Source organism: Eriocheir sinensis, chromosome 13 (assembly GCF_024679095.1).
Source record: "Eriocheir sinensis breed Jianghai 21 chromosome 13, ASM2467909v1, whole genome shotgun sequence".
NCBI classification, from domain to species: Eukaryota; Metazoa; Arthropoda; class Malacostraca; order Decapoda; family Varunidae; genus Eriocheir; species Eriocheir sinensis.
Genome location: NC_066521.1, coordinates 12,594,273 through 12,604,302, shown reverse-complemented (window position 1 = coordinate 12,604,302; position 10,030 = coordinate 12,594,273). Strand labels below are relative to the sequence as shown.

The 10,030-nt window shown below is 41.2% G+C and overlaps 1 protein-coding gene across 1 annotated transcript; it reads left to right on the top strand.

Annotated features, from left to right (window-relative positions):
* The first annotated feature begins 3,232 nt into the window (after positions 1-3,232).
* LOC126998010 (T-cell activation inhibitor, mitochondrial-like) lies at positions 3,233-9,354 on the top strand. The gene is made up of 9 exons (XM_050859289.1): positions 3,233-3,385; positions 5,296-5,561; positions 5,812-6,037; positions 6,365-6,585; positions 7,136-7,227; positions 7,463-7,563; positions 7,665-7,808; positions 8,188-8,319; positions 8,951-9,354. Exons 1-9 carry the CDS (start codon positions 3,351-3,353, stop codon positions 9,186-9,188), a joined length of 1,455 nt encoding a protein of 484 aa, XP_050715246.1. The 5' UTR covers positions 3,233-3,350; the 3' UTR covers positions 9,189-9,354.
* Positions 9,355-10,030: the final 676 nt, after the last annotated feature.

Below are 10,030 nucleotides of genomic sequence, written 5' to 3'. Positions count from 1 at the left end.
TTGAAGGGTGAGAAGGTGTGTTTTGTATGGTGGGAAGTTTGGCATTAATTAATTTAGTGTTGTAGTTCTCTGTATATGTGGGCATAACTGTTGATGTGTTGGATGTTTATATAGTCATGGAGAAAAGTATTAGGGGAGTTGTTTTGTATGTCTTTCATTATATATCTCAGACTTTGGCTGTTTAGCATTGTACTTAGGTAGTTTTGATGTTGATGTTGAAAGCTTAATGATGGGATGAATGAATTGTGACTCATTAACAAGGATGTGGTTCTTTTTATTATTATTATTATTATTAATTTATTTATTTATCCATTTTATATCTTATTATTATTTATTATTTATTTATTTATTTATTTATTTATTTTTTTTTTTTTGTGTGTGTGTGTGTGTGTGTGTGTGTGTGTGTGTGTGTGTGTGTGTGTGTGTGTGTTGACGAATGGTGTGAATCTAGTAAACAATATGATTCTCTTGGTAAATAGTTTTGTTCTGTAATCTATTGTGCGGGTCTGTAAGTGAAGGGATGCAATTCTTTCACTGTGCCATAAAACTCTGATGAATCATGTGATCTTACTGTTGAAAAGTGTGGCTGTGTAATAGACAGCATTACTCTATAAATCTTCAGTGTGGCTCTGTTATGATCGATGTGGCTCTCAGTGGATAGTGTGACCTCATTTAGTGATGTGGCTCTGCTCCTTTGTTGGCACTTTATAGAGGCAGTTTTCATGTGACGCACAACTATTTCTACTTGTCTTTTTTCCATTTTTCTTTTTATCTTTCCTCTTTCTTAATTTTAACTTTTCTTCTTTCATTTCCTACGTCGGCACTTCATTCAGGCAGTTTTCATGTGTCGCACAACTATTTCTGATTTTCTTCTTTTTCCATTTTCCTTTTTATCTCTTTTCTTAATTTAACTTTTCTTCTTTCAACACCCACGTCAGCACTTCATCCAGGCATTCTTCATGTGGCGCAGCTATTTCTGTTTTTCTTCTTTTTCCATTTTTCTTTTCATCTTTCCTCCTTCTTAATTTAACTTTTCTTCTTTCAATTCCTACGTCGGCACTTCATCCAGGCATTCTTCATGTGGCACAACTGTTTCTACTTTTCTCTTTTCCACTTTTATCTTTCTTTCATAATTTAACTTTTCTTTCTTTTCTTTCCACAATTTCAAGATAGTTATAATAGAAGTTGTGTGAAAGATGGACTCAGAAGACAGTAGCAGGATTTCCCCCCACAGAACACATTATCATTTTATTTTAACACACGCACACACATAGAATGGTGGCTCCCCGCACTGCTGACTCTCTCACAGCCTCTCTTTCATACTGAGTGGCCTGTGGTACCTGGGCCTTGATGGAGACTGCTATATATACAATTTATTTTTCATCCTTTTCCTTACTTTACTGTCATTCTTATCTTTCACATCCATATCTGCTCATCGAGGGGATGCTGTTTGTGTTTATACCAATTACTGACTTTTCCGTTGATTCCTTTTTATGGATCTCAATAATGATAATGATAATAATGACAAATAATGTAGCACAGGGAGCCTTCATTGGTTGAAGAAGACGAGCGTGGAAGCATATAGCCTTCCTAGCAATGATGAATGTAGTACAGGTAAAGGAGGAGGAAGGAGACACAGGTGTAGTTTATTCCCAACTAGTTTTTTTTCAAGCAGTAAATGAAACTAGTCAGGAATAAACTCACCTCAATACATCCATGTCTCCTTCCGCCTCCTTTACCCAACAGGTCAAAAATGTCCTTATAATGAATGTATAATTATTTCCCCAAAAAATAATGATCTTTGTTAGACATTCAGGAAATCTAGCAACTGTAATCTAATTGTATTGCATCAGGTATTAATGTCATAATAATGGACTTGTTGATCCCTGTGATGTGTTACTGCTGTGCTTACATATGTTGAGTCAGGTGTTGCAGTGTTCCAGCAGCATATTAGTACTCTCAGAAGTGTAGCTTGTACCTGTGTCCACCATGGAGGTAAATACTTAGAGGTGAGACCATGTAATGAAGATATAAGACAATGGAAGCAGTTTTCCACCACCTTGCTTTTACAACCTCCTTGACCCCCACAACCTGCTCATCTACCTTCACAACCTCCTCCTCAGTCCCCACAATCTTTTCGTTGACCTTTAAACATACTCCTCAGCCTCCACAGCTTCCACAGCCTCCTTGACGTAGGCCACACTCACAACATGCTTGGTGTCACCCCAGGTCTTCACCTCGGTGGTGTCCACACTGTTCTGATCATTCCTGTTTTGGGTCTCAAATATTATGTATTAATAAAACCAAATAAAGTATATTATATCATGGCATTGTTAACATTAGCCTCATCCTCTGAAGGACATACAAGCAGCCCAAACAGATGTGTGCAGGTGACCACTTGCAGGAGGTATTAATAAATCAGAGATTTTACTTTTATCTGATAATCTGCTAAGTATACTCATACTGTGGATGGCACACGGAGAACAGTAGCCTACATCAGCACTATGTTCTTGGGTCTGATGATACAGCAGTCCAGCAGATACTATTCCTGGAGAGAGAGAGAGAGAGAGATTTACATAGGTATTCAGACCACACAGACCATATGGTTAAGAGTAGGTGGTCTGCCCCTAAACCCAAGTGAAATAATATGTCACCAAATAACTGGCTAGGTAGCTCCGAGCGGTTTGATGTAACCTACTTGTCATGTTAAGTAGTCAACATAAAATGGTAAGTAGTAATAATAAAATGTTAAGTAGTCAACATAAAATGCATATCTAACACAAACTGCTAATTTCTGTGTGTGAACAGAAATTAGCAGTTTGTGTTAGATATGCATATTATGTTGACTACTTAAGATTTTATTATTACTACTTAACATTTTTTATGTTATGTTGACTACTTAACATGACAAGTAGGTTACATCACCCCGCTTAGAGCTACCCAGCCAGAAGGGGGAAGTGGAGTCGCTGGGACTACTACCGTGAGTGGCCTTGCCCAAATGAATAGACTATAGTTTGAGCCTGGCCTGTGTGGTCTGGTTATCTATGTAATTCTATGTAATTCTCTCTCTCTCTCTCTCTCTCTCTCTCTCTCTCTCTCTCTCTCTCTCTCTCTCTCTCTCTATATATATATATATATATATATATATATATATATATATATATATATATATATATATATATAAAGAGTATCTATAAAGTGGAGTCTATTCGGCCTGTCTCGGCATATTTCGCGGATCGGGCAGAAGTTGTTTACCTGGTCAGCTGTTCCCCGTCACGCAGTTGGTCCATCGCGTGTCTTGCTCCCACCCACCCACACACACACGGGAACAGCACGCAGGGCCGCCCTAGATGATCATCCTGCCCCTCCGCCAGACAGGATGGAGGTGAGGCGGGCCGCAGCAGTGTTCCCGAGGCCGAGTTTGCCCCCACACACACCCTCCAGCCAGGCGCGGCCGTCCCCGCCTTATCGCATGCCCTGCTGTGCTGCACTTACACACACGTGCCGGGTTGTGCCCTGTCCAAGAATCCTTACCACTGCCCTGCACTTTCCTCCCGCGGCCCCCCTGAATGCTGTCTTACTACAATCACTCGGGAAGGGGCGGGCTATAACGACCCAACACTATTTCTTGTTTTGTTGCTCATGAAGGACAATACGCGTTGATCTGGTCACAAGTACAACGTGTATAGTTTAATAGAAAAATTGGTAAAGATTCGTATTAGGTCCGTGCCAGTATCTCATAATCTACTTTACGAAACATCACTGTCTCTTCATATATCTTTTCTACAAACCTTCAACAGTCATGGAAACGCTTTGAAAGTCCAATTCAAGGACTTTTTTTACTCTTGAAAATAGGGGATAATGTTTATGAAAGCGTGTCGCCTCCTCTGGTGCTGGCCGCGACGACGCTGCAGCCGCCGCAGCCGTAAAATAGCTCGCAGAGGGCTTAGGGTCAGGGAGCATATTTAAACTACTCCAACCGAACTTTACAACCTACTAACGGGGGGGCTGCGCCCCTCATTACATATATATGTGACTTATTTCAGCGAGGAGGTATTTCTCGCAACACCGGCTGCATCGTCGCCGCGGCCAGCACCAGAGGAGGCGACGCGCTTTCGTAAACATTATCCCATATTTTCAAGAGTAAAAAAAATTCCTTCAATTGGATTTTCAAAGCGTTTCCATGACTGTTGAAGGTTTGTAGAAAAGATATATGAAGAGATACTGATGTTTCATAAGGTAGGTAATGAGATACTGGCACGGACCTAAAACGAATCTTAACCGAAAAATTTCATGAGCTATTTAGCATCATTGTATCAGTCAGAAATTCTTAAAACATTTTTTCTCTACAAGGTATAGGTGCCATTCACTGCCCTCAGTGTTCTCGTGTTATTTTCTCTCCATTCAGTCCCTGTATCTTGCCCACAGCTTTTAGTCTGTAGAATGACTTATCGGGGAACTTTTTCCATTTATTCCCACACCCCATCACTGGACAAAAGGATGGCATTCAGGCAAAAAATCTGTCTTTTGATATCAACGGAGGAGTGCAGTTTGTTTTGTTGGCCTCCCAGCCAGATCAGCACAAAAAAGTAACCCCATTGTGATATGTGAACAGTTACTCTTGTGCACAGCACCTGTTGACAAATGATATCGACTGTCATTGTTGCTTGTATTGATGCCGATGATGTGTGTGTTTTCCAACTGGAAAGTCCTTACTAATCCTGCAAGGATACTGTAAACTGGTCTGTGGTGCATCAACAGCATGACAGGATCCTCATGAACTCATTATTGGCCCCACCTGGCAGGGTTATGAACAAGTTTTAGAAATGGTCATTGCTACCAGTCTAAGGAGCTGCAGTGCCTGCCATTCTTCTGTATTTTCCTCTATGACATCACTTTTAAGGCAACCCAGTCATGTCCTGCAGGGGAGTAAGAATTTTTGCCAGGAATTGGGGGGACATATTAGAAATCAGACACGCCAGAACATAAACTGGCGTGACTCACAAGAACTATTGGTCATTCTTGCATGCCAAAACACTCCTAAATGTGATGCTGTTGGGTTGAATATAATTTTCATCTTCACTCCTTGCAACACTCATTTTACTTATAGAAAAAGATAAGATCTAGGTAAACAAAATCCATAGATGAAGTGTCTTTTTCCTTTTCATTTTCCTAAAGTGAAGCTTAAATTGTGAAATTTAACTTTTCTCTAATATCCCATGTGACCTGCATCTAGTATTAAGCTCGGGAATACAAGGGCAAACACTCATGAAACACTTGTGTGGTGTGATGCAGATTTATCTTGTCGGCGAGAGCATCACAAGTCCTTCCCGAGCTGTCGAGGCAGCAGTGCTGTGGTCTGTCCTCTGCGGAAGTCACCACAGCTTTGCGACCTTTCTACTTCTTGGTCCACCCTGACCTGTTTGCACAGCACCCGCGCGCCCAACACATCAATGATGCCTCCCTCAAGCTCCTCAACAACCACATCGACCTTCTCATCAACGACCAGCGACCCAGTCCTGTCAGTCTTCAGTTCTACATCAGAAATAAGAATATGGAAGGTTTGTTATTATCATCTGTTCCATCATGACACTAGCTGAATATAAATGTAATACATAAAATAAATGTATCACTCCATCCTCATATACACGGATTCTTACATTCTCTCTGTCTCTACCATATATTCAAGCACTCTCCTTCCATGTTTCTCATATCTGTACAAGTGTGACATAATACAAGTGATTCAGTTTAGGTAATACTCTTGAGATATATTTCTTTATTTATCATATATATTTCCCTCTTACTCCACAGGCAACCTCCACACTGTTGACCTCCGCCTCAACAAGCCCTCCCTGCGAGACACTGTCCACGGGATCCTCAGTGTCTTTCATCTCCCCACCAAGTACGTGGACAGCCTCCCGCAGCAGCCCAACAAACCCGACAGGAAGATCATGTGGTCTCGCTCCTTTTATGACAATGCCACCATCTTCAACCCAGAGGAGGAGCTGTCGACTGTGCAGAAAAAAGATGATCTATAGTAAGGGTGTTTCTGTTGAAAGTTATACTCATGTATGTCCAGTCTGCACTCTAGTTAATTTCAGTTTCTTTTTATTAATATTAGTACTAGCTATTTCTCACTCATGGAGAGTTGTAATGTGCTGTGAAAGAAATGCTTCAAGGGAAAGACTCAATCATTCATTTTCTTTCTCTTAATCAGGTTACTCATTATTTAGAAACAGTAGGAATAAAATCCTTGCTATAGCAGCACCTGGTATGAACCTTCAAGTTTACATTACCCAGCAGTGACACTTGTTTAACAGGAGCACCACAAGCACCAGTAATTGTAGCAAGTCAATATCTGCAGCTCATGGCTCGTCAAGAACATGGGCGAGGCTGAGAAGCGACTGGCAGTGAGTGAGCCCGTACGGAAAGACATCGCAAACCTTCAGAAACAGCTGGTGGAGGAGCTGGGGCTGACCAAACTCACATGGCAGCGAGGCCTCGGCACCACACACCTGCGGGGCTGCCTTCAGGGCCTCCGCTCCCTCATGATGCACCACCATGAGGTGAAGGACATCATCAGGGGTGAGGAAGCTGCTACAGAATTGTTTAAGGGGAAAGTAAGACATCCTGAAGGGGAGCTGGCTACTACTGATGAGTATGGAAAGACTTAAGAGAGGGGTGTGGTGGAAGATTCTGTAGGGAAGGGTTATCCAGGGTGATTATGTAAGGGAGGAATGTAGAGAGAGAGAGAGTATATGGGAGGAATGTTGAGGAAAAATGAGAGTACTGCAGAAAGCAATGACTGTGTGCCCAAAAGACAGCTAAAAATATTTTTGCTGTTTTCACTGTGTGAAGGGAATGCCCAGATAGTTAAATTCTAAGAGGTTTGGCAAAGAGCTTGCTGTGAAGGAATCATATTTTCTTTAGTCATTTTTCATAGAACTTGTAAGCTGTTAACAATATATTGAGATATGGCTGTCAGTTCAACTTTAACATGGTGATAAGTAGGTTAAACATATAAGATAAATGAATGAAAAGTTGTGTATAGAAATTTTTAGTATTTCATAAATGGAAGTAGGTGAGAAAATCCCGGACCTCACAAATGATAACATTGATTCTGCCACCACCTCAGGCCGAGCAGTTCACTTTGGCAATGAGACGGGTGTGAGCTTTGAGGGCGGCGTCATTCTCAGCACCTCAGAAGTCCGGAATCAGTGGCTCAAGGTGAGAACACACAAAAGGAAGACATAATATTATGTTTACAAGCAATGAGTCATCTCCCTTATGAGTGTGTCCTCAGTCTTGACTATGCCAACAGTTTTTACCTTTTATATCTTGAGTGACACTTTCAGTGCAAAAAATATATACTGCCTTTTATTGTATACAGTACGTCATCACAAAATAAAATATGAACCTTAAAGACTTGACTTACAACATAAGAGTCCATCTGTACCATCAGCTGATTGTGAAGCTTCCCGAGCAGGACGCAATCTTACAGCGCATTCCAGACATGCAAAAGGCTGTGTCCAATGCCTTGAGGGACATTCAGATCACACAGAGGTGAGAGTAGTGTCTATGTACTTAACGTCATTGTTTTATTTTACATATTTTGTACATTGCCTGATTTCTTTCCTCCATTATATGATTGTTTCCTTTTTCAGGAAGTACCAGTCCTACGTACTCTTGGAAAACTACATCCAGCACCTGCGTCGTCTGGTCACAGCCCTTGGGGACTACCGAGGCCGTGACGCCTTCCCCAAGAATTGGCCAGAGTCCCTGTCCTCCCTGCAGCTTGTGGTGGAATCGTGAGTCATCTTTGTGATCATTAGAAACAGTAGAAAGCTGAAGACTGGTCAGCTCCTTGATATTAGAAAATATCATGTAAAGTTGGGTGCATACATTATAGCTGCACATGGTGACATGGCTGCAGTGCTCATCTCTGAACTGTCAGCCCTTTAAATATCAGCTTTACAGAAAATATCAGTATTCGCTAGAAGGCCTAGGCCACCTCTGAAATGGGGAACAAGGTCGAAAACTTAGTACAGTACTATAATATGAAGTGTTGTTGTATGAATAGGAGTTGGTGGACCATTTGTTATAGCCACCCCCTCAAGAATATTCCAAGAAGCAGGTGAAGGAATAGGTGTGACAGATAAGATGGTAATGAATCGGCTTTCTTTGCAGAGCTGCAGGACCCCTGATGCTGTCCCCCACAGGTCAGATTCTGGCTCCTTCCTCCTGCCCTCCATGGCTTCTAGTCAACTTCATCACAGAGAACATGGAACAGGCAGAGAAAATGATCACAAACTACGAAGGGTCAGTCAAGACATTGATAAGTCATTTTGTTGGATTTTAATGGTTTTGATTGTATTGTGAATGATGCTTGGCAGCAGAATGTTGTCAGAAGATATTACAGCTATCATTGATGAGTTACATGTTGTGTTCAGTGGTTTTATCACTGAGGTTTATGTATATGGTCATTTTTTTGAGGCTGTCTTGGCTGGTGACAAGAGACTGATCCATGTCTTCCAGTCTTCAGTCTCCCCCCGGACATTTGTCTTTTTCTTTAGCTGTGGTGCTCTGTCCCCTCTGGGAACTCCCTTTGAAGATGTGCCCATTGGATGAAAGTCTCCATTTCTCTCTCTTCATACACTTTTTTTGCATTATTCACAACCTCCTCCTCACACCTCTCTTAGTGTATTTTTCAATCCTGTCAATTCACTTTATGACTGAGGAATACAGATTTTTTCTCCTGCCATCATTTTAGCTTTAGTCTGCATCCCCAGATTCCATACAATTAGTGTTCATGGCAAAATTCAAGAGTTCAGCTCATAACTTCAGACTCAACACAGCCAAGAAGTTTTTATCCTAAGTAGCAAAACACTATCCATCCACACCTCACCTGCCACCCCATCAATCTCCAAACACTGCCTTTATTTTTTTACAGCATCAAGGACCGTGAGAAGCAGCTGTATGAGGAGTGCAAGAGGGAGCTTGGCCTCGAGTTCTTAGAGAAGGATGACTCGGTGATGCCTGATATGATGATACAGTGTCTTGAGAGGCTCCTGAAGGCTGCCTACCGCCTCTCCCCGCTTCTGACCGGGGCAAGGCTCTGGGTGACGCACTACTACGCTGTCATGCTGGATGGGGAGGTGTGTGTGCCCTGGGACTGGGACACAGCGTGAGAGACACCAAGACAGACAGAGACACAGACACAGGCAGACATACCGACAGCTCAAGACAGATGCACACTGAATTAGGGGCAATCTACAGTTTGTGATTTCCTTTTATTAAGTACAGAGGGAGGGGTTGGAGTAATGTCAACAAAGAATGCTTGCTGCTCTTTCTCCAGTAGAGGCTAAATTTTTAAGTTTTTTTCTTTAAAGAAAATTCATGTTGAATTTACGCAATATAATGCATGTCAGTACGATAGGGCAGAAAAATAATTTACCTAAAAGCATGTGATAATCCAAGTATTCCTGTGATATAGTAACACTTATTGAAGCTGCAATAACATAATACTTATTGTTTTTGTAGATGTTCACAGAGTCCATTTTCATTAGTGTTTACTGTACACTAGAATACCATGGAAAAGGAAGGAGTGCAATATTTTATTGTTAATTGTCTACTGTTATGCCATGAAAGGAAAAGTGGTCAATATTCTTTAGTGTACCTTGAGTATCACAAAGGGAAGAAATAATATGCAGGAGTCTCTTAGGAACACAAAATCTCCCCAAGGCTGTAGTTTGAGACATGCATAAAACTTGCTATTTTTGAGGTTAAGAGATGACAGCTAGATTCCTGAACTTGACGGTTTCTGATAAAATAAGGTCACGTTACTGTTAGCAATATTTTCTGGGCATCCATTATGTAGGTTGTTGCTTCATGAAACTTTTTTTCATACAGACTTGAATGAATTCAGGACAAGTGTTCAAATTATTTTTTTACATTAGTTTTTTACTTTCTTAAGTTTTAAATAGATGAATGTGGGATAATGCATATAATCAAAGACAAATTTGCATTGCAA

Excerpts from the sequence above, each read along its gene's own strand:
- LOC126998010 (XM_050859289.1), top strand. The coding sequence starts at position 3,351 with ATGATCATCCTGCCCCTCCGCCAGACAGGATGGAG. Across the intron at positions 3,386-5,295 it reads CTCCGCCAGACAGGATGGAG|ATTTATCTTGTCGGCGAGAG; the intron begins GTGAGGCGGGCC and ends GGTGTGATGCAG. Across the intron at positions 7,809-8,187 it reads CTGCAGCTTGTGGTGGAATC|AGCTGCAGGACCCCTGATGC; the intron begins GTGAGTCATCTT and ends CTTTCTTTGCAG.